We start from the raw sequence: 25672 nt of genomic DNA on the forward strand, positions 1-25672 counted from the left end.
TCTCTGAAATCATCCTAGGATTGTTCATCGGATCGCCCTTCTCGTCATTAAGCGTAATATGTGTGAAGGCATTAGCTTTCTTATCAGGAATGAGATCCTTAACCACATTCCAAGCAGCTCGCTGTTTATTCTGAGCCCCGCTGATGTAGGTCAATACTTTTTTTTCGCTTTGGCGGAATGGATGCGATTCCTAAACTCCTTCTTGGTTTGAATAAAAGAAACTCTCAAAGGATGAGAAGAGTCAAGATGCTTAGACAGCGAGTAGAGAAACAAAAGGCGATTATGAAGTTTTTTAGATCTTCATCCAAAGGAATCCTCATCTGAGTGCCCCATGTACCGAACTTAATCTTTTTTGTAGGAAAAACACAATCAACATAAAATGACAAAATTGCAAGAAATGAGTCAAACATTTCATCAACATCAGCGGCTCCAAAAAGCTCATGCCATGATTCACCCTCCAGAAGACTCCTCAAGACCCGAATGCCGTCCGGGGTGAAGCACCGCTTGAATGTAAATTTAATAATATTGTGGGTTGAAGGAACAAATGAGGCAATGTCTCCAATTTGCGCTTATTACAACTTATACTTTTTGTTGTCTGCCTACCAAGAAACATCTAAACCAACACAATGCTGTTCCCCTAATACCTATCGCCTCCAGCTTACCTAAGAGAATCTCATGATCAACACTAAATCGAATGCTTTTTTTTTAAATGTATAAAGTCCCAATGTGTTTACAATTAGAGTTAGGGCCATTGTAAATATTTTCTGTAACATAAAGCATCTTCGGTTGATTTACTCTTTACATAACCAAATTGATTACTACTAAGAAAATATATTTTGTCTGAATATCTACACAATCTTATACCCATTAGTTTTTCAAATAATTTGGAAAAAATTGAAAGTAAACTAATTGGACGTATATTGTTTTACTTTTAAGAATTGGTACAACAGAACCCAATTTTAGGCGTTCTGGAAATATACCTTGATTAAAACTGTTATTGATAATATAAGTGAGTACTGGCGCTACATCATCCACAATAAATCTTAATAGTTTCGCAGAAAAATTATCATATCCAGTAGATCTCTTATTTTTTAGACTTCATACAACAGACTTTATTTCGTCCTCTGTATTTGGCGCTATAAAAAAGGATTGTTGGGAAGTGCTTATTGGAAATGGTTGGTAGTCGGGACTGTACTAGGACGGTCAGACTGTACTGAGATAATGTAATCATTTACCTCCTCCGCGATAACGCAAGGATCTGTTATAATACTACCATCCGCCAATTCAATATTGTCAATACTTTTGTCCAAGACATGACCTGTCAAACTATTTATTATTTTCCATTGCCGAGATACGTCTTTGTTACAGTCTAATAATAATTTAGAATAATATTGGTTTTTTACAAAAGCCTCTTTCTGATTTAAATCGGTACAAGACTTAATGAAATAATTTTTAAATGCTGTGTCATAAATCTTCGTTTACTAATTTTGTAAAGCCTCTTACGCCTATTTATATCATTCATAATATCAAAGGTCATCCATGGACTCAATGATTTGGACTTCTGTAATTTATTTCCTCTGCTTATCTTTTTATAACTTACAGCAATAAATAAAGCAATAAATTGTACACAGAATACCATTACATTTACAATAACAACTATTTACATTATTATCACTGTAGACTATGTCCCAATTAACGACTTTCAGTTTCTCTTTAACTAAATTATAATCGACTTGAAGATTGTCATTATTAAACTTGTTAGTTAAAGTATTTAGGTCAGGTGATTGGTTGTACACAAGTCCCAAAATACAATGGTCTGTAATACCATGATCAAAAACTGCACTTTTAAAGGAATTTATGTTTTTTATTCTCACAAAAATATAATCTACACAAGTTTTAGACATAACAGTAATTCTAGTAGGTGTGTTTATTAATGACATGAAACCATGATTATTAAGTAAGTTTAGATATCCATTCATAATTGGTTTATTATCAAGAACATTCACATTTATGTCCCCAATATAAACCACATTACCATGCATATTTTTCATTATTTCAGCTAACTCGCTAAGAAACAAATTTTCAGAAGTGCGTTGGAGCCTATACAAACAAAACAATTTAAAATATTGTTTATTGATAGTAATATTCAACAATAAGGCATCAGCTGAAGTCATACCTATTTCTAATCTACTACAATCTATACTATTGTCTACATAACTGGTAACACCATCCGATCTGTGTGTATCATTGCATTGAGCAAACAACATATCCTGGTATGTTATATAAAATTATTTCGTCAGAACCTATCCAAATTTAGCTAATTATTATAAAATGTATTTCCCCATTTATTTTATTTATTACCACGATAAATCAATCAAAATTTTTCCGCGTACTTCTAATATTGGTGTGAATGAAATTCAGATTATCAGTGTTATTTTGGGGATTGAAAAAAACATTAATATTAAGTTTACGAGCTATGAGGAAAACTGCTCCACAGGCCTATTTTTTTTATTTGAGCAAGGTTTTTCATCCCATCAATCACGATCTCCGACTTGAAAAAATGAGTTGTAATGGGATAAGTGGCTTGGCATTGGATTGGTTCAAATCTTATTTGAAGGGAAGGAGGCAATGTGTAAGGGTATTGGCAGTTGATGAGTGTGAATTTGTGCGGCAGGATAATTCACCTGAACTCTCTACATCGTGGTGTGTCCCAGGTTTCCATCCTCGGTCCTACTCTTTTCCTGACAATTATCAATGATCTTCCTGTGGGAACTGAGGCAGCCATGGTTGTCCTCTAAACCGATGACACATCTATTTTGCTGTTCAGCCCCATTGTGGAGACAATTGACTTTTATTGAAGCCAACTAAGCAGTACAATGGTTTGACAGTAATCTGCTCACTATCTATTCATCTAAAACCCAGTTTCTTAATTTTTACATTTCAGAAAAATTTGCTCCTGATTTAGTTTCTATCTAGATAAAATATCCTATCCACCCAATTAACCCTATAAGTGGCGGTCATTTGTGGTCTCAGTGGCAGGCCGTTTTTGGGTAAATTGCCGTGATCGTTAAACTTATTTTTAGAAAATATTATCTAAGTGATAACCTAGCAACATTATATATTTTCGTTTTCCTTATGAACTATAGAATAAGAATAAATATAATATTTGGTGCCTTACCATTATTTTCAGATTAATATCATTGTAGATGTGTAAAAAAATTTTTTTAGAAAAAATAATTTTTAAGTTCTACTGTCCGTCACTTTGAAACTACTGGAGCTACAAAATAATGTCAAATTCACAGAATATACACAATTTTATTCTAAACAAATTACTTCTTATACATTTTTTTCTATTTACAAGAACAAAAGAGTTAGATGGGAAAAACTAAATCTATGTATAAACTGGTTTTTTTTACTCCCGAGTCACTAGAAGGGGCTTGTCTTTTCCTCCCAGTAGAGTAGGGCCTATAATAGTATAATAGTGGCTTAGTTTGTCATAGCACAGTATATTTCGTAAATATAAAACAGGAATTGTCTTATCGCAAACCCCTCCCCATCCTCAGACAGAGGTCAAAGTCGAGCGATCTAGTAGATAACGTGACTACAGATTCTCGCCGCCCGTTCAGCTTGTGCGCCGCATTCTTGTACTTTTCGTGCCGAAGTGTCTGTCGCTTTGTTGTACTTCCGTGTTTTACTGTGTGTGTAATAGATTGGTGATGGGTGACACTATGAGAATTTGGGATTTACCCAGGAGCGAAGAGGGGGCTATTCGTTTTTTACAAGATCATGACTAGTTGCCTACATCTAAAATATGCGTTGCGGTCGGCAGTTACTGCTGAAGGCGGAAATCCACTAGACTCACTCATCCTTGATATTGCTGCTTTCTGGGTGTCACAGGAAACCCATTAACAATTAATCATCATTGTAAGTTAGTAATTGAAGAGTTGCTTTTTCGTTCTATGTTTTTTTCTATAAATTTATTTGTTTGTGTTCCTCATACTGGTGTAGTCGGTATAATCCCAAAGTACCCCAACATTTTCCATGACGAACGAATAACCTAAACATTTACCGGTAACACGAACAACGCGATAAACAATAATATACTGACAATAACAGTACGCAAAGTCGCCAAACAAAACAGTGACGAGACGAGTAGACAGCTGTTCTCTGGTCTGCCGCCAGGTCATACGAAAACCGTCTGAATCATTTAAGCCAGCAAACATTAGTAACATGAATACACACTATACTGTATGATATGTATAGGAAATTTCATGGAGAATACGATAGTTCAAACTAGGCCTAAAAATAATGGACGGTTGAGGAGCAACGGCCTTAAATGTGAAGCGACGGCTGTGACGGTGCTTGCCACTTCGCGGCGGCGTGAATCATACGTCTCAGACGGCGCTTGCCACTTAGAGGGTTAATAACACAAAATTTCTTGACCTGACCTTGGATGACTAGCTAAAATTTCACAGCCATATTCAAAATGTATCCAACAAAGTGAGCTCAGGAATATTTACCATTCTCACCTTAGCAAAATCATCCAACTCTGATGTTCTTATTTCTGCCTATTACGGGCTCAATTACTCGTATCTCGTCTATGCTCTGTCTATATAGGGGTGTGAGAACAAAAGGACAGTGTTTCTGTTCCTCCTACAAAAAGAGCATTCAGAGTAATTTTTTCAATTACTTTTTTAACAGGGGTCAATCTTGTAAACCTAATTGTAAGTATCTGAATATTTTTACTTGTCTATGTCTTTTATTTATGATACTTTATTTTTTCTAACTGAATACATTGAACATTTCAAAATTCCTAGTAGACATCAGTATAATTTAAGAATTTATAACAATCTATAAGTCCCTGCACATCACACATCTTTTTTCCAAAACATTGTCCGTTACAATACAGTTAATCTGTTTAACAAACTCCCTATGCAGCTCAGAGCAGAGTCAAACCATTTAAAATATAGAAAGAGGCTTAAGTTATTTCTCCTTGAAAAATGTTTTTACAGCATCTGTAAATTCCTAACTGACGGCTAATTGAGTACCCTGGTTGTTTTATAACACATTAAGATTTCAAGTTGTTTTAGTTATTTTTACTGACAATTGTAATCTGTTGTAAGAAATTTCCTTACATCTGACATGACCAATGCATGTTATTGTGATTTTTGGTTGAATAAACGAGTTATTGAGACTCGACCGATAGTAGGGTCTAGTACATATTTGGTTCAAGCTGGCAGTGACTGGCCTAGGTACTACATCCTGAGACCTCTTGGAATATAGTAATTACAAGCCTTGTGGTCAAACCAAATTATTTTTCAAGGGAAAATTTTGTCATTGGAGGCCTGATTCTCGTTCCTAATTCCTTTCTGCTCTAAGTACCACATATACAAGAAACACCACAGGTATTTTACTCCATAAGCAAGAGGCTTTAACTGAAAAGAAAGCTTATGATTTAAAGCTGAAGGGTCATCAAGAGATTGCTAAAAAGATTTCTTCTTCTGAAAACAAAACAAAAACATTATGATGAAGGATTTCTGAACCAAATAAAATTGCAAGCTATCTTAGCACTATCTTTGTCACTCCATCCAATAATGATCTGTCAGCTAGTCAAAGACCAACACCAAATATACCACCCGTGACCCAAGATAATCTTCCACATCTGACATTACTTCCTACTACATTCAATGAAAATCAGTGAAGTAAAAGATTGTATAGCCCACCTGGCTGCAACATCATCTGGAATTGACAAAGCATCTTCTAGAGTATTTAAATTTTGTATTGACGAGCTTGGAGAACCATTAACTTATTTGGTAACAATGTTATCTATAGAAGAAAAGTTACCATTCCGTCTGAATTTTACTGAAGTAATACACGTCTTGTAGCAAGGTAGTCTTTCTGATGCAAACAACTAATGCCTGATAGCATTAATACCAAAAGCATGAAAGGTTTTTGGAAAAATTGCATTAAAGAGACATGTTAACCATGTAACAGAGAATAATCTATACTAACTGATCAACAGAATGGCTTCATAAAAGATAGATCCACAATATCTGCAATTACAAGTCTTATATAATGTATTATAGACCAACTTGAGGAGGGTGCAACTATAGTTGACTTAAAATACAAAGACAAAGCCACAGAATGTATAGTGAAATGTAGCTTCCACTTCCACTTCTACTTCCAGAGGCATTCCACAAAGTTCAATCTTAGGTCCTATTTTGTTTATTGTCTTTACAAATGACTTTCCAAATACCTAGCAGAAACAGCATAAAATATTATGTATGTAGATGACACTGTTTTAATCCTTAATGAAAAACATCCAGAATCACTTTGTTTCGCCATACACTGCATTAAACATAGCTACACAATATTACCAAAACAATAATCTTGTATTAAATGAAAACTAGACTAATCTACTAGTCATGGGAGTTCATAAACATAATGTGGGAGTTTTACCAAACGCAATGAAGCAGAATAAGTATATATGGGTTACCATTGACATAGGCTTTATATGGAATAGATAAATCTTTGTAGGGAGTTGAGCTCAGGATTATACATTATACACAGAATGAAAACAATAAGTGATGTTTATCTTTTTAACTGTATTCTGGTATAGGGTGGTTCTAATACAGTAAAAACAAAAGTTTGTTGATTTTACAAAAAAATGCATAAGAGTTCTTGTTTGGCTTTAGCTTAAAGAAAGTAGTAGAACAACCTTTGTAGAGATCTTTATTCCTACTGTGGTGTCAGACTATGTCTATCAAGTTGTGTGAGTCCGAAGATGTACTCATTGAGTACGAAAGGCCTCACAAAAATAAAAACTTTATATTATTGGAGAGTTTGTTTAAATTAATATATATGTCTATCAAGCTATATCGTATGCATAAAAAAAGACTTTGTCCAGAGATAATTATCTTATTTTTCTCTGCCTGAACATCATACTGCCCAATTTGAAGAGAAACCTTCTTACTTCTAAGTTATTCAAATGCCAACCTGCTGACATCAGGATAGATGGCAATTTCAAGACAAAACTTACAAGGTAGCTTTTACTTTACCTCTTTTATTCAATTTACGGATTTTTAAACTGGAGAACTTGGAATATAACCTAAACTTCTTGTAAATTGTATGTCACATTTACCTTAAACTGGAATATAACCTAAACTTCTTGTAAATTGTATGTCACATTTACCTTAAACTGATCACAGTTGACATTATATGTTTATTTAAAATCTTGTAATCATGTGTGACATATATTTGTAATTCTCAAGGATTGTTCAAATAAGGATTATTATTTATAACACAGAATGCTCATGGCAAAGAACCTCCTAATTTCCACAACCCATCCAGTGGAGGAGGACGTGGCACTCGCCAACCAGTTACATTATTCATGGCCATTATAACTTGGTTTTAGAGTTTTTGTCATTCTGCCTCTAAGGGTCTGTAAACATCATTGTTTTGGACAGTTGAATCAGTGTAGTCCATTCTTTATCATAATATGGGGATTCAAAGTTCAGCTCAAAACTGGAGGAGGATATTCAGAAATGAACGAGTTGAGTTTGGAAAGCTCTCTCTTGCTGCCCGACTGAGTCTGAAAACGTATCTTTGTAGGTCTTTAACCCTTTGAGTGCCACACGAAGTGGTGAAGGTCATGCAGCCAGTGCCAATCATTTGTGACAGGCCTTTCCCCTCAGTGCCAAGCACTATTTTTATGTTACTGCAGTATTTTACTAAAAAATTAACATCTTCCTTACAAATTAACGTAATGAGACACTTTTTGCTTTGTTATTTAGGGCAAGATACAGGCTACAAATTGGTATATATATATATATATATATATATATATATATTGACCATAAATTAAAAAAATATTTATATATGTGTAAACAAAAATACAAAAACAAAAAAACACATTTGTTTTGTTTTAAGATACAAAAAGTATTTATTTATTTTTGTTTTATTAGTGTTATGTGCCAATTTTATGTTCCCCATGTTAGTTGAAATAAATGTACCAAGTTTCATAAAAATACATTTATATATAACTGAGTTTTGAATTATTTTTTTTTGCTGCAAAATGCTGAAAACCTGCAACAACATGCACGCTTACTCTTGTTCATGTAAAATATATTTAACTAGTTTTATGAAATTGAATCAAGGTAGATTATACAACTGTTATTTATTTATTATGAACAGACTTAAATTAATTACTTTGGGCTTATTTCATAAGGCCAATTATGCTAAATCCTTCAGATGAAATAACTGAAAGAGTGCTTTTATCATATAGGCTAAGAATGAATTGATGTATTTTTGTGGTCAGATTCCGTTATATGCCCCCAACGCTTAAACTTTTTTCAATGAACTTAGAACGTTATAAAACGATGTAGTTGAGTAACAGAACTAACATTCCATCAATCAACAAGCATTTCCAGGTATTGCGATCGGTATTGTTGTCGCTGTTATCTTATCTTTCTCGAGAACCCCGATTACGGCAGGCCGCGCGGCATCACATGATTAGCTAGTAACCAATTTATTGTAATTCGTTATAATCATACGTAAATGAAAAATTAGCGTTGGGGGAATAATGTTAGTTCTATTACTCAACTATATCGTTTTATAACGTTCTAAGTTCATTGAAAAAAGTTTAAGCGTTGGGGGCATATAGCGGAATATGACCTATTTTCGCTTAAGGGCGATCTGTTTCTTTTATTCATTTCGGCAAACTATACCTTATTAAAAAATGAAATTGAACTGAAGTAATAAAAGTAGGAAACTTTTAAAACACTAACCAAAATGTCAACACAGCCACACTAGACAGCTAGCAGAAACAACTGAACGTAAACAAAACGACTGCAGCGTGACAACAGGCGGTTCGCGCCACAGCCTTCTAGATATCAGCTACATTAGATTAGATGATCGGCCCTTGGCACTCAAAGGGTTAATGTCTGGCCATTAATAGTTGTCTCTTTCATTCTGTTTACTCATCAAGTCTATTTTTGGTGTTTTGCCATTCTTGTTTAGTCCGAGTTGAGAAACAAATTCATATCTCTCAACCTTTATGGCTTTTTGGGGATGAAACAGTAGCTTCTCTGTCGCTACAACTGAAAGTTACTGAAACAAACTTCAATATCTAATAACCAAAAAATTTAATTGTATTAATGAATTGGTTGGTTTTTCCTTAATAGCATTGGTTAACCCATTGCGGATCGTATTGTTTTGGCGCGCAGGCACCAGCGGGCGCGAATTAATTCACGGTCAGCAGCCGCACGAACAGCAATGGTGCGACACATCGTATCGCTCGCTATTGTATACTAGAAAATTCAGCTGCGAAGGTATTCGTTCAGATGGAACATGGGCCTGCTGGGGTATCCGTGATGTAGGAACGATAACACGCGAGCAAGGTTACGGCGTGGCAGGGATGATGTCTGAATCATAGTCTAAATAAAGCAGATCGGGCGAATCGATTGCAACATCCGGGCCATTGTCTAGACTAAACCCACCAACATGTACGTCTGCGTCGTTTAGTTGTGTTACTAACCTCAAAAGTATTATAATAACAACTGAGGAAAACACCCAATCAGAAGCGCTAAAAAGCAGAGAGTAAACTCATATGAATGATTTTTCAACTTCGACATACAACTGCCATCTGTAGGATATTTATAAAACTTTTGAAAATTCTAAACGTAGACCGTTGTTAAACACTCTTAGTAGACAAGTGAAGACGATCGCCCGATCTATCAGACATTAACAGAACTATTTGGAGGGAAATTTAAAAGCAGAACGCTTTTGCGACCTCAGCTCGTCACCGTGCCGTTAGGCCCGGCCGCTGCGTGACGAGCCCAGCTCGTCAGTGATCCGCAATGGGTTAAGTGATACTAGTAGACAATAGAGCCAACAATTTTAAATATTGGCAAAATATCAAAAATGTATATATACTCTTATAGTATGTATATATACTACAGTTTATGTAGACAGTTTTGTTACACCCAATTTATCATTTAAAAAACCACTATAAAAAACTGTATTCGTCTCTAAATCCCACTTTCCAAACTCCCAGAAAATGGTCATTTAACCTCGGGTCCTATATTGCAAGTGAAATCATTTGTCGGCCATTGCTTAGTAAGAAAGCATTTCCAGATCCATGTTTACATGAACTTTTTCATTATTTTGTATTGTACAATAAGCTCAGAAAGTGCCGGTAACACTACCCGAATCATTCTGTATATATATTGTCAAATTACGTTTCAAGATGGCAGGCTTTTGAAGTTTTAAAGCTTAATACTGAAAAACTAATAAAACTATGTAACTAAATAATAAGTTACTTAATGTAATTACAAACATTTTACCACCTAGATCAGTCAATCTGTCATGTAGAAATATACTTCTAACTGGTTGTAATGCATGGTCAATTACTGTATGTCAAACATTTCAATAATTAAAATTTTAGATTATATTTTCTGTGTCAAAATATTTATATTGATTTAGCAACATTTATAATTTAAAAAAGTTTCATAATCAGTTTCTATAGTATAAAGCTTTAAACACTTTTAACTGTTCAACATCTTGCAACATGACATTATAATGAAATATTAAATTTTCTCTTGATTTGAGATGGCAAGAAAAATAGTTGTACTAAATTTGAGTTTTGTATCTCTACTGTGGAGAAAATAATAGACTCCATGAAAACAAAAACCTCATCTGGCCTAGATAACATCTCATCAAAACTAGCAAAAATCTGTAAAGAAGAAATTTCTGATCCCCTAACACACATCATAAACATATCCTTACAACAAGGGATTTACCCTGAAAAACTAAAAACAGCAAAAGTATACCCGAAATATAAAAAAGGACCAACCACCGACATGACTAGCTACCGACCAATATCACTCATATCCACCTTCTCCAAAATTATTGAAAAGATAGTACTAGAAAGACTTTTACAATATCTTGAGCACAATAACCTACTAACTAAACATCAGCATGGTTTCATGAAAGGACGATCCACAACCACAGCCCTAATTCAACTTATAGAGCATGTCATAGACAAACTGGAAGAGGGCCACACTGCTACTAGTTTATTCTTAGACTTTACAAAAGCATTTGACTGCTTAAATCATAAACGCCTTCTTCAAAAACTAAAAAGCATGGGTGTAAAAGATAAAACTGCAGACTGGTTCTGGAACTACCTAAACAACAGGAAACAACTGGTGGAAATCCAATACACTAAAAACAATTTATTAGAAAAAGTTCAGTCAAAAACTGCCGACATGCAGATGGGAGTGCCACAAGGATCAGTGCTGGGCCCGGTCCTGTTCCTACTGCTTACAAACGACCTACCCGACTACCTAGAGCGCATCTGTCACACAACCATGTACGCAGATGACACTGTCATAACAATATCTGACAAAACCACGCAACACCTTGCCAGAAGTCTAAGCAGCGCCCTAATCACAACAAAACAATACTGCATCTCGAACAACTTAGTGCTAAATGGCAATAAAACTGTTCAAATAAACTTCTCCACCAGGCAAAAAAATACACATCTTCCAATCACTGACCTAAAAACAAAAAACCAAACAAATCACCTTGGTATATTAATTGATGAACATATAACCTGGAAAGCACACACTGAACAGCTTTGCAAAAAATTAAGCACCAGCATATTTGTAATACGCAGAATTAAACAGATTAGCAATAAAGACGCAGCTAAAACCGCCTACTTTTCACTATTTGAGACACATCTCAGATACGGTATAGCACTATGGGGAGGAACAGCTAACTGCAACATGGAGAAGATCCTCAGGCAGCAAAAACTAGCAATAAGAGCTCTAGAAGGACTCCAATACCAAGAAAGCTGCCGGGAAGCATTTAGAAAATTGAAGATCCTCACAGTAGTAAACTTGTACATCCTAGAAGTAATTCTGCATGCGGTACACTCAAGAAAAACTAGAAACAGAGACCTTCACCAGTATCACACACGCCATGTCCTTGACTTCACACTGCCTGTACACTAGGGTGGCTCGAAAAAAACCTTTTTTGGAGTAATCAAATTCTAATAGCGCAAAAAACTTGCGCATAGACGTCATTATTAAGGAAAAAATATAAAATAAAATCATTTTCAAAATTTGAAATCGCGCAGAGGGCTTAAAGTTACAAAAAAAATAAAAATTTTGGCAATTTTCGAAAACACGCAAAAATTCAAATTTTAATTTTTTTGGGGTCTAACAGTTAAAAAAGGGTTTAAAGAGTGGCCTTAATAAATATAAATAAAATTTAGACTCAATCCTTTTAAACTGAAACCGCGCAAAAGGCCTGAAGTTGAGGCGTTTTTGTAAAAAAAACGATCTTTCATGATTTTTAACGATTTTTAAATATATGTATCAATCTAAAAATTAGTAACTTAATATTTTAATAGACTGAAAACCATTCAAAATTGTTCTCCCAACACGGAAAACATACTTTCCGAACAGATAATCCTAAACTGTATTCGCGCAAAAGGCCGAAAGTAAGGTACTAGTTAGCTCTCCTCAAAACATACTCCCCTTCCGCTTGGACGGATAGACTCGCCCAGGCTACGGGACACGCGGGCGGTCAGTTGCAAATCATCCGCGTTACTGCTAGTGCTTACGTTGTTAGTGCAATCAAACAGTGATGTGATGAACATTGTGATAAAGTGTTTTTATATGTTGTAATTTTGAAATGGCATGTCCAAACGCTCCCCGTGTCACAAGACAGACTATTGCGTGCCCTATCATCGGTGTGCCCAAAGAACTAAGTGGATTGTCGCTGCCAACATACGAGGACATCCTGCTCTGTTGCTTGGATGAGAAGTATAAACGTTCTTTGTTATTTAGCCCTAATAATAAGAAAGAATTAGGATTTTTAGCAATTGCCGATTGTGTAGCTACTCAAGTAGTTGGAATTTACAACAAGGCTACAATTCCAACAGTCACACACACTCGTGTGGTCCAATTGATCCAATCATATTACAACTCGTATATTGCATTAAAAAAATCTTATAACCGAGACTGTGAAAAAGATTTTTACAAGAAAAAAATTGAGGCTTTCATACAGAATGCAAAAAGCAAACATTTGATATTGCTGCGTGTAAATGCAAAATAACTTTGAATTGCACATGTGGTACTGTCATCTGTAAGGGCAACTGTCCTTTGAGTGTAGCCTGTAAATGTGATAAAACTAGAAGAATTCCAGACATTGAGTTGAACTTTATGTATGATCAAAGAACAACCAGAATTATGGCTATTGGTAGTTTAGATGTACAAGAAACAACTAAATTAAGAAAGAGAGAAGAGCACAATTGTTGTCTCAAGAATCGCAAACTACTTTTGAGCCTAGTACTCCCAGTACAAGCAAAGGTGCTATTAGTGGTTGCAGTAATGAAAAAAAGAAAATTAAGAAAAATTTACCAGATGTTGAGTGTGATGTAGGGGTTTTGTTGCCTTCTTCGTCTACACAAATGCGTTCAACGTTGACAACAACATCCTTGATGAGTGACAGGTTCGGGGTGTCGGACAGAGCCACCGCAGCAATAGCTACTGGTGTTTTGCACTATTTGGGAATAATATGTGATGAAAACATGGCAAAAGTAATAGACAGAAATAAAATAAGAAGAGAGAAAGAGAAGATTCGAAAAGTAATTACGGAAGAAGACAACCAGATGGAAGAAGTAAACGCAATCTATTTTGACGGAAGAACAGACAAAACTATAACTGGCTTACCTGTGCTAACCGGGTTTTAAGATTGTATGTCTCCCAAACTAGTCCAACAATTGAGTTACGGACTCTTGCAAATTACATAGTGAAGACATATGCGCCTGTGTGGTTTGATATAAAGAAAAACTGGACTGTGAAAGATGGACCGAAGCATATTTTGAAGGTAGTCAAATCAACCAGATATCTGCCAGAAAGTATCAAGAATATCATTGATCCAGTGATTCAAAGGAACGCATTCTTCTGTCACCCTGAAAATATCATGTTGGCTATGATAATGGATAAGAACCCAAACATTAGAGAACTCGGATACAGGAGGATCCTAAAATCCAGAAATGAGCCATTAGCCGAAGGATTCGTTAGAGACTTCATCATACCTTCAATCAATTTTAGTGCAAACAACTATACCGAACTAATTGATTGGTCTACCTGTAAGTTAACACCACCGCCACTTCTGTCTAAGATGTCAACTGAACATATTGCTTCTTTATTGAAAGAAAAGGCCTTACCGGAGTTTAACTACCTCAAGTTCCCATGCCACACCCAGGCAGTTGAGAGGTGTGTAAAACTGGTTACAGAATCAGCAGAAAAAGTGTGCGGGCAAGAAAATCGAGATGGATATATTAGAGATACCTTAAAATCAAGACAGCTGATGCCCACATTTGATTTCAAGTCACAATTCAAAGGAGTTTCCATCTAAATAACCTTTTGCCTATCACAATAACATGCATAATGTATAATATGATGTAATATGATGTCATTGGCTAATAAATTTATTTGATTATCACTTGCACGAGTCTTAATACAAACCTAAATATAATATGTTATGTAAACACACGTTAAATATTGAAAATCACAAAAATTATCATAATCATGGAAGATCGATTTTTTACGAAAACCCCCGCATCTATAGGCATTTTGCGCGATTTCAGTTTAACGGGAATTAGTCTAAATTTTATTTATATTCATTGAGGCTATTCTATAAGACCCTTTTTAACTATTAAAACAAACAAAAAATAAAAATTAGATTTTTTTACGATTTCGAAAATTGCCAAAATTTTTATTTTTTTTGTAACTTTTAAGCCCTCTGTGCGATTTCAAATTTTGAAAATGATTTTATTTTATATTTTTTCCTTAATAATGATGTCTATGCGCAAGTTTTTTGCGCTATTAGAATTTGATTACTCCAAAAAAGGTTTTTTCGAGCCACCCTACTGTACACCACCTGAGCCTCACAGCCAGGAAACCATCATATAAGGGAGCGGCCTACTTCAATAAACTTCCAGAATCCCTAAAGAATTAACCACCCAAACGTTTAAAAAAAGCATTAACTGCCTGGCTACAAGAGAGACCCTTTTACTCAGAAAGTGAATTTTTAAACTTGTAATTTAGATTAAGCTATGTAATTTTTATACAACCATGAAATCTGTACCAATGACGCATGTACTGTTCTCAACGAACATGTCAATAAAGTGTATTGTCTATTGTCTATTGTCTATTGTCTACTAGTTTCTTAATTAACAAGTGAAAACTAAAAAAAGCACATACAGACAGATAAACAAAAAGATGTAGACCATTACGTTTAGTGTTTAGCTTATATCTTGGTCAATGGAGCAATATTTTAAAGTTTGTTTAGTGAATTTTTTTATACCCTGCATTTATAAGAATAATTAAAAACTGCATCTTGAAAATGTTGTTACTATTGTGTGAAATTTATTCATAATTACTAATTTAATATTTATTTTTCTAGTGGCACATAAAGGTTTTCCAGAACCAAAACCTCTTCTTGATATAATGTTGGATATGATGAAGAAGCACAAGTCAAACTTCCGAGATCCGGACCCTGACTATAATGTGCTGAAGACAAATGGGATATCTGGGCCCGCACTTGATGATTTCAGAAAATTCATCAAAGGTCTTAAAGTGGATTATATGATTCCTAATCAACCCAACACCCGTAAAGTGTATAAGATGAATGACATCAGGCAATCGGCTATTCAACATAGGTATTTTTCTCCAATTAATTTAATTCTAGTTTGTAATAATGTAGAAAAAAATATTCTAACTATAAGCAGTAAATGTTAAAAGTACAAACAAATTTTTACTCTTTTCAAGAGATTATATTTCTTCCTAGATTGTTTTTTTTTTTTTTTCTGATCGCGGAAGGATGGTTTCAGACATTGGGAATTAGTGAGGGGAAATCCAGAATTTTCTAAATTTTGAATCCTAAAACCTTTAACCTTTAAGTATGATTTAAACAAAATCACCACCAATTCAGTTCCTGTCATTCTTGATAAGCCTTTGGAGACTGTGGCGTGACTGTGAAGTAATTGAACAATACCACTTTCAGGGTATCTGCCCAACCTGGAAAATCTCAAAACTGTTTTCTGTCTCATAAGTACTTATGAAATCAAGAAATAATTTGACATATCCTTGAATCATGAGTTGATTAATCCCAAATATTGTATTGTACGTGATATGATTTGTAAAAATTTGAATAAAGATAAATGGCGGAAGCCAAAAGACTACGATAGCCTATGATTTTGTCCAATTGTTTATAGTACAGAATGTGGTTATTACAGTGTGTGTAATCGACGACGTGTTCTCCAGTCTCACTTGACGATTTTATTCCAAGTTTGTCTCTGCTAGTAGTGGAGTTTAACTAGGTTTGTTCTACTCCTATGTTGTGTTAAGTTCCCATGCATGCAAACAGTCCTTTGGATGATTAAAGTGGTCCCGACTGATCTTGGTTTATGACTGATTGCTCGTTCACACAATCTAATTGGTCGTCAGAAGCTAAACATAATTTACATGGTTGTAAAAGAAATACACAGTGAAACTAAAAATCTTTATAACTTGTGAACAAAACACACCTGTATTCAAGCTGAGTTAGACACGAGAACTGGCAACAGACACCATATTTGTAGCTGTAGATTTGATAATTAATTAAGATTGAATAGGAACCCTGTTTGTATCTTCCAGGTGTTGCTGCACACAAAATAAACTTAAAATTTATATCCTGAAAGACACAAGATTCATCAAGATTGACACCTATGGAAGGGGATAATTTATATACTTCCACATAAGCTAACTAAAACTGGTAGTTCTTTTAAATTAAATTGTATTACGTGCTTTAACAAAATACCTGAGGGTGCTAGATTAGCTAGTTTTTTAAATTTTAAAATGAAAATTTATAATTGGCTGGTTTAAAATTCTTGTTTAAGCACGTTGATCTCAAAGTTTGATGCAGAAAATCCATTATATGATATTATAGATTTGATAATGTACATAATATATGCTTATTTAATTATATGTATATAATATTATAGAATTTTTATTTGTATAAAAATTATTTTAACATGTAATATAATTGAAGTAATTGTAAATATATATAATCACTGTAATTAGGTTAAAATTAATAGGACTGAAAGCCAAGGATTATTGTTAATTGATAGGAAAATCAGCAGGCATACCTTGAAAACGTCCTTCTAAGGTCCACTGATATGAAAAAAAAAAAAACACGTAAAGGCATATAAAAGTACTCGTACAGTATTAAGAAATATTTTATTGCGCTGCAGTTTTTCTCTCGCTCTAGTTTTTTGGAGAGCATTTCAGTTGTTTGCCAACTTTGGGTTGCAGAGTCAATGTGGAAAGCAGGGTTACTAATTCACTTCTTTCTAGACAGACACTGTTATTACTTTGTAACTTTTAATATTTTAATACTCTTTTGAGTATTATATCCTTATATCTATGGGAACTGTTAGCCTGTTGAAGGGAGTGGAGGGAGGGAATTATCTCAGGTTTAGTTTTGGAGGATTTCTTGATAACACAGAAAGATTTTACAGTGATACCAGTGTTTAGATACAGATGGAATGCTCTCTACTGATTGAGAAGAATTTGTTTCATTGAAATTACTGTAATTATTTATTTAATCATAGTGCATTAATTAATCATACATATAAGTTTAATCTTTCCCTATTTAGCTTAGCAGTGGGGGTGTGCTAGGACTGGGAGTACCGTGGTCGAGCGGTCTAAGATGTTGGACTTAAGATCTGAATGAAATATAGTACAGTTTCTAATCCTGTCTGAGATTGTAGCTTTTTTATCAGTACTATATCGGCTCTCTCCTTATTTTGTTTGATTAGAATGCCAATGGCCCATGAGGACTCTCAAAATAAGGCTTAAAAGGGGATCGACCTCTCCTTACAAAAAAAATGTGGCTGTTGGTTTTGAAATGCAGTCTGAACTAACTTAATTTAGGGGTTGTGAAATGCAGTCTGAACTGACTGAGATTAGGCTGTCGTATTGTTAACAGAATAACAAATTACACTGGAAATTCAATAAAAATAGTCTATTCTTCATGAAATTGGATTAAGATAAATGAGATCTAGATAAAAAATGTACTGTAAATAGTGATTAGAGTGGCATATATTTTTCATTAAACTTTAAAAGTACGTTCTGGATTTCTAATAGTTTGCCCAATTAAATTATCTACTAACTTAATTTCAATAATAGACTTCTACATAAATTCCTCTTTCTTCTGTTCCATATTAACATTTATACTTCTCGACAAGTTGGTAAATTTATAATAATACTCCAATAATCATCATATTCACTATTTGAAATAGATCAATTTTAACTATGGAAAAAGTTTTATTCAACACAATTTGTTTCACTTTTTACTTATGAAGTTTTAAAGAAAGGATATTTATCACAGTGTTTAAAGTAACAACATTAGGCTATTATTTACTTATATGTCATTTGTTGAACTGCTGTTTAAATATGCTATTAAAATAAAACAAGGTTTGTTGTTTACCTGTTGCTGTTGTTTTATTATGAAGTTAATATAAAACTGGTATCTATTTTATACAGTAAATAAAAAGAAATGTTTAAGGTGGCATTCACCCTTTAGAATTTTAATAAATAAAATTGAATGTCACGTTTACACGACTATGGACCACCAAAACTATTTTCTTTACACCTTAATCAGTAAATTCTATTCAGAAATAATAGAGGAGTTCTGTATACAAACTTTGCTTTAGTATATTATAGATATAGCCTACATAATTATTACGAAAGCAACTTTTGTGATTTCTTTTATTATTAGTAACTTGCATATAAAATATGAGCATTATGGGAAGAAATCTGGGTATTCAAACAGGAAAAGTGGGAATTGATGTATGTATTACATCCACTGTTGCCCTGCTAGACTCATTAGTTTCCATAGTTCTGGGTTGCATCTCCTCTACTACATTGCAAACTTTTTGTGTACAGCATTATACTATATTTTGTAAATGTTATGACTGACTTTGTGAGCACAACTATTAAAATTTTCATCCATTGTAACATTTTGTTGTTTCTTTAGGTTTACGCTAGATGATAAAACCAATATAAGTATTGGTGAATATTTCGAACGACATAAAAACTACCGTTTGCAGTTTCCAAAATTGCCATGTATTCACGTTGGAAGTACAAGCAGAGATGTTTGTTTGCCTCCCGAGGTAAGTTGTTTATCTCAAATTATCAACCTTGTAGTGTATCGACTCTCCCCCTTATTTTGTTTGATAAGATCCTCACACAGGCCAGTGGCCCATGAGGACAGGAAGAATAAGGCTTAAAAGGGGATCGGCTTCTCCTTTAACAAACAATCTTTTAAGATTTAGTCCTGGATCTGACAATTGAGAAGTTCTATAGCACCAAGCCAGTTGTGGCCTATATGCAAGCTTTTAAAAAATTCATAAAAAATAAACTTGCTACTCAAATACATTTTGTTTGCTTTGATTTGTTGTTAAATAAAAATACAATAATAATTTGTAAAGGCAAAAAAAATGTATCTGTCTTAAAATCTGACTAGTTAGTGAAGCCTCATCTGATTTGACTCCCTGATTTGAAGAGTTAATTGTAAAAAAAACATCAAAATAATTAAAAAAGATTTTTATTTCTGAAAACCTACATATAATGCTATTTAATTTTCATTAGGTTTTGAAGATGATATCGTCCAGGTAACGACCTTGATGTGCGATGCACACATTAACCCATTGCGGATCAACGACGTGAGGGTGACGCGGAGCGAGGCGTGGACCAAAAGCACAATCACGTGACCCTCACGCGGATGACGTGGTACGGATGACTCATTTGTTTTGAACGCTGTTATAAGCCTCGGAGATATTTATAGTCTGTTTTCCTGGACTGGCTTCCTATCTTATCTCTGGTACTCGTCCACAAATGCTCCCCTCGTTATCGGTCAATAACGTTATTATTTGCGACAAATAGTTTGTCTGAGGCGTACAGTCGTGGCGTTCGATTTTCCTTTGCCTCGTGTGCGTGTACGTAAATAAAATGGGTGACAATTTACGATCATCTGAATTAGATAGACTATTATTAGAAATTGGAAGTGATATCGATAGTGTTATTGAGGATGGAGACGGTTCTATCACGTGTATTTGTCCACGTTTTCATAATTATGCGGATACTAATGTTGACAGTGACGAGCGGGCTATCACACTAAAATCCACTACTAAGACAAAAGACAGTCTCAATATAGTGTAAATATTTTGTAAATATTAGATTAGTTGTTTCTTGAAGTGACAGTTTTATTACAACATTTTTTTATTGTGTAAAACATTTAATCCGTCCTACATCAAGCAGCTACAACACGCAAAAAACGTTAGTAAAAATGTTACGTACCTGTATTTTTACATTTTTTCTAGTATAATATACTTGTCTAATATGATCTGTATAATGTTTATATAACAACATAAACAAACAAAACTTGTATAATTAGCGAGCGCGCTAAGCAGGCAGGTAGGCGTGCAAACACTGCGGGTGCTGCGTTGTAATACGGATTAATTCGTACTCTAAGGCCCGCGCACGCGCCGTTTTCACGATCCGCAATGGGTTAAGTCATTCAAAACAGTTTTCAAAAACTCTCCCCAGCATAAGCTGGCGTTAGTCCAGCGATGACATCAGCAATTGCTTCCTTAAGGGCTTCCAAGGTCCGTAGTCGAACTTTATAAACCTCAGATTTAAGGTAACCCCAAAGAAAATAATCACGTGGACTCAAATTGGGGAATGAGGGGGCCATGGAACATCCGTTCGCAATGAGATCAGGTGGCCGGGAAACTGTAAGAGTTCTAGAGCGCCTATGAAATGCCCTCTGTGTCGTCACAAAGCGCCTATGAAATGCCCTCTAAAACCACAATGCTCGTCAGTCCACTGCATGGTGACAGCTAAAATGGTGTCTTCCCCCCACCAAATGCCACTACTCCCACTCCGCTAACTGACCTATGCACTCTTCGGTGACTGTAACTAAAGATACCATTCTGCCCCACCCTTTATCTGTATGCATGATAAGTGTTGAACGAGTTGATCTAGAGCAGTGGTTTTCAACTGGTGTTCATGGACCCCCCTGGGGTCAGTGGGCTAGGGGTCCGCGAAAGGTGAGATACACAAATTACTTTTACAGCATTTAATAAGTAGAATGTGATGACCACTTAGCAGATCTATTGTTTTGAATATTTTTTAATTTTGTCAAATAAATTAAGGGAAATGTTGCATGAAACGTAATAACTTGGGTGCACATTTATTTGTGTTTGTTGTACTTTCTATGTTGGTTGGTATCAGCTATCGGACTGGGCGTAGTTGTTCAAATAGGTGCTCCTACTGTAACTATTGTAACAGAATATGTTATTGAAGAGGAGGTAATAGATGTCTATTATTAGAGGAATAAATACATCAAGAGGGAAGGCAGGGGTAGGCTTGGAAGAGGTAGGGGAAGACAAACAGATAGGCCTAGACACACTATCAATAAATGGAAATGGAATGATGTCGACAATGTACCCAAATATATATACCTTTTAAAGGCCAATCAGGACTAAATGCTCATTTCAGTAGAAAATTTGATAAAACTCCAACAGCTCAGCAATGCTTTTCCGAATTTTTTGGAGAAGAATTTTCTTAAATGCTTGTGTTGAAAGTAATGATTATGCTTCAAAATACTTAATAAATCCTGCCAGCCCAAAAACATCTTATGAAAGTATCTTTAAACGAGTAAATTTTAGTGAAATGAAAGCATACATTGCCCAGTATATGTTTATGGGTCAGGTAAAAAAGGGTGTCATAAAGGAGTATTGGTACAGAAGAAAAATTATTAAGGGGATAAGGGCGCCAAAAATCTTAAAAATACCCTTTTAATTTTTTACAATAATAAATTTCTTGTTTCATCATGAAAACAATGATATATAACACAATGCATAAGAATTACAGAATGATTTTTAATAAAGATTTTGTAACATCTTACACTGAGTTTGGAAGTGGTAAAATAACCAGCACTACAGAGTGTTTAGTTTAGTCTTCTGTAACATTACTAATCAAATATTTTATACTCTATGCTTATTTTCTTGATTCTAAACAGCTGTGTTCTACTGAGTATAACAACACTTCTGTTTTGTCTGGATTAACTTCTGTTTTGTCTTGATTTAACTTCTGTTTATGTTTATTCAGATAACCTAACTAATTCATTTGTAATACCTTGTACTTAGTTTATTGATGGTAAGTAGTGATTTACTGATAGTGAATAGTGTTTTAGTGATAGAAAAAATGTGATGATCAGTAAGTTATAAGAAGAAAAGACAATTTACAGGTAATTAGTACACAAAGTTCTTCCCTTGTTAGTAACAAGACTAACATTACACCAACATCTGAAAGTTCCAGGCCTACCCAAAACACACCACCCAGTTCTAGAAAATACTTAGTTACTTAGATATGCCTAGTTAGAGTTTAAATGTGAATGTTGGTTCAAATGTGAATATAGTTGTTGATTTAGAGTTTCTTGCATTATCTACTAAATGCAAATGTTGCTACAGTGAAGGTACTCTTTCAGTTTCTGAAAATGAAGAGGAAAGAAAAGGGATAGCCACCTGTTTGGTTTTAGAGTGTAGTAATTCTCAAATGACTTCCAAATTTGAGCCAAAACATTCTGGTCATATTTATGAAACAAACATCAGATTTGTGTATGCCATGTGTAATCTAGGAGAGCTTGGTAAAGCTAAAGGCTAGACTCTCATACATCCAATTCAATCCCAAAAAAGGGCAAGGTTTGGTGAAAAATTTACAAAATTTGTGAGAGCCCAAGTAGATACTGTGCAGGATTCAAAATATATGTTGGTGAAGATAAAACTCCAGAACTCCTAGCCAGTTTTACTTTATTTAGCAGAGCCCCTTCCCAACCTTGGCCATGTCATTTATATCGACAATTGGTCCACCTCACCAGATCTCTGCAAAACCTTACTTGATAATAATACTCATGTAGTAGGTTCAGTCAAACAAACAAGGATAAACATGCCTGAGGACTTTGTAGACACTGCATTTCAACTTGAAAGGGGTGCTGTAGTTCGAAGAAGCACAGATAGCATTTTAGCTATTTAGTGGAAAGACCGGAAAGTAGTGCAGGTGTTGTCTACAATAATGAAGGTATGAGAATGTCAGTGGCCAAAGAAAAAACTATTGGAGGGAAAATTGTAGACATAATCAAACCCAAGAGTGTTATTGATTACACATGGCATCTTTTCCTATCATGCGGAGAACAGTCAAAGCCTACAAATAATCTATTTTTATCTGATTGACCTGACAGTTTTCAACAGTTTTTTTGTCTGGAGGAAGATGAACCAAAACATAATAGTATATTTATTCACCAAAGAGACATTTCATTACAAATGTATAAGACACGTCACAATAAAAGGCAATATTGGGATTTATGACAAGATATCTTCTTCAGTTTGTTGTTCACATACACACTCACTAATTGAGTAAAATGCTTGTTTAAGAAAAAATTGACTAATCTTGTTCTTAAACTCTTAACTGCCTTACAGTTAAATTAATTTTATTGAGCAACTTGCAGGACATGATGAAATGACTTTTACCACTATTGTTTTACCTATAAGATGGTACATCAACAAAACAACTAGGGTCGCCACCTAACCAGGAATAAGCCGGGAATTTTTCTGAGAACCGGGAAAGTTTCATAAATAATTTTTCCGTCTACAAGAACTTATAAAATGAAGACATAATTTGACAAGTTTTTTTAAGTCAAGAACTGATTAATCACGAAACATCATATTTTAGGTGACGGGGCTCATGAAATTGTAAATGAAGATCGACACGTGTTTGTGAGCTAAATCCGATGATGCTGGTTGATCTAAGGTTTCATCCACTAGTGTAATGTGTTTCTCTAGGTTAGTTCTACTCCTCTGCCGTGGCAAGTCTCCACCCCCCCCAAAAAAAAAAAAACGTAACAATGCATTGGACAATAAAATCGGCCGACCGATCGTTTCAGACTTCGGCACTGAACGAGTGGTACGCTTTAGGTTGTACACGGCAGAGCGGTAATAACTGCAATACAAACGGGTTTATTGTACTTAAGTATTATTCATTTGCCGAAGTAGGGTCTTCGGACGAAGATGTCCAACTCTTATTCTTTAGAAAAATAGTGTTTTGGAAAGACGTGTGATAGATAGCACAGGCTTAAAATTACAGTGTTATAAACAGGCTTCAGAGTTCGGTTCGTTGAATAATATGTTTGACGGTTTGATAAGAAGTGCAGCCCGGGTTTTTGAGTACACCAGAATGTCAGTTGGATGTACATAAAGCTTAATAAGATACCTTTTGGAGAAGAAAGTAGTGGGTTAGTAGCAACTAGTAACGTCGAGAAAGGGGTGTTGGCGTCCTGTTGAACAGCAATGCCAGATTGAGCTGAGGGTGAGTGAGTCAGTCAGTCACTGTGACTGTGGGGGGTTGTTCCCCCACGTCTTTCTAAGCCACTGCCGATTTGGCTTTTGCTTAGTGTATGCAAGGGTCAAAGCCCTAGTAGCTTTTGCTACTTGTCACTGAGGGTGAGTGGCAGGAGAAATATTTAATATCTAGAATTGGCGTCGGATAAGCGCCATCGTGTGGTACCGCTCTGCTGATCACGTATGCCATGACTAGTGTCGGGTGTTCCCTATATGTAAAACATTAAACTTTAAGTCCCCGCCCAATCTACCGCCCACCGCTAACCGCTCGAATCGCAGCCGAGTCCTCGGTTGGTCTATGAACGATTGCCCCTCACACATGCTCCGATTGTCCTCACATTACATAAGTTAAAACAAAGGAAGTGATATTATGTTTTGATATCATGGTCACATCCAAATCTCGACTGAACTGCGTTTACACAGACAAAAAATGGCGCAAGTTTTGTGTCCAACTAAACATTGCTAGTCTAAACAGGCGCAAGAGCTCTCGCGAGCGCTGCCGCAACCAGTGCCGGACAGTTGGTTAATAGAACTGGAGAACAGTGTGGGCTATTAAAATTTCAATTATATACATAGCCGAGACATCACCGTCGTGTATTAACAGACTTCGTCTTGACTCCCGGAACAACCAGCGATACAACTGTAATAAGTACTTGCGACAGTTCTTGTGAGTAAAATTGCTTACACATTATGCTACAGTAGTTGTATAAATTCTCTCGCAACTTTACTTGCCAGTGTAAACGCAACTTAACGTTGTTGCCAGTCTACAAACGGCAGATGGCCAGCCGATTGAATCAGCTACGCTCATCAGTTTTCGTCGTTAGAGCGGCATTGGTTGGACAACAGCTGGAAATCCCGTCATTTCTCCGGTCAACTATTTATCGGAACAACTTTTAAGCACATGTGACAATCGTTCAGACGATTCGAATTGTTCAAACCTAATAGTCCAACGTGCATGAGGATCTTTATGCCTTGTTGTTTCGTAGTTCTTGACTGTAATAAAGTAAAAGTAAAGTAAAGATGTCTTATTTTACCAGGCGAAGTTAGGGCTCTGTAATCTAACTGACTAACTGACTGAGTCTGCACTGTCTGTTTATTTGTTGATTGTACTGAACCGCCCTTATGTACCGGCAAAATCATTGTCTCGTACCGAAAGTT

General features: G+C 35.2%; 2 protein-coding genes across 2 annotated transcripts in view; one reads left to right on the forward strand and one right to left on the reverse strand.

Annotated features, from left to right (window-relative positions):
* Positions 1 to 25672, reverse strand: part of LOC124358318 (protein argonaute-2-like) — a 206365-nt gene that overhangs the window by 49338 nt on the left and 131355 nt on the right. The window contains exon 17 of the mRNA XM_046810617.1: positions 13425 to 13566. Coding sequence (XP_046666573.1) covers positions 13425 to 13566 — 142 coding nt within the window. The remainder of the gene's footprint in view (positions 1 to 13424; positions 13567 to 25672) is intronic.
* LOC124357303 (protein argonaute-1-like) overlaps positions 1 to 25672 on the forward strand; it is a 39532-nt gene that overhangs the window by 11341 nt on the left and 2519 nt on the right. Inside the window, exons 2-3 of the mRNA XM_046808965.1 lie at positions 15478 to 15733; positions 19093 to 19228. Coding sequence (XP_046664921.1) covers positions 15522 to 15733; positions 19093 to 19228 — 348 coding nt within the window. The 5' untranslated portion in view covers positions 15478 to 15521. The remainder of the gene's footprint in view (positions 1 to 15477; positions 15734 to 19092; positions 19229 to 25672) is intronic.

The sequence above is a fragment of the Homalodisca vitripennis genome, chromosome 3, assembly GCF_021130785.1.
Source record: "Homalodisca vitripennis isolate AUS2020 chromosome 3, UT_GWSS_2.1, whole genome shotgun sequence".
NCBI classification, from domain to species: Eukaryota; Metazoa; Arthropoda; class Insecta; order Hemiptera; family Cicadellidae; genus Homalodisca; species Homalodisca vitripennis.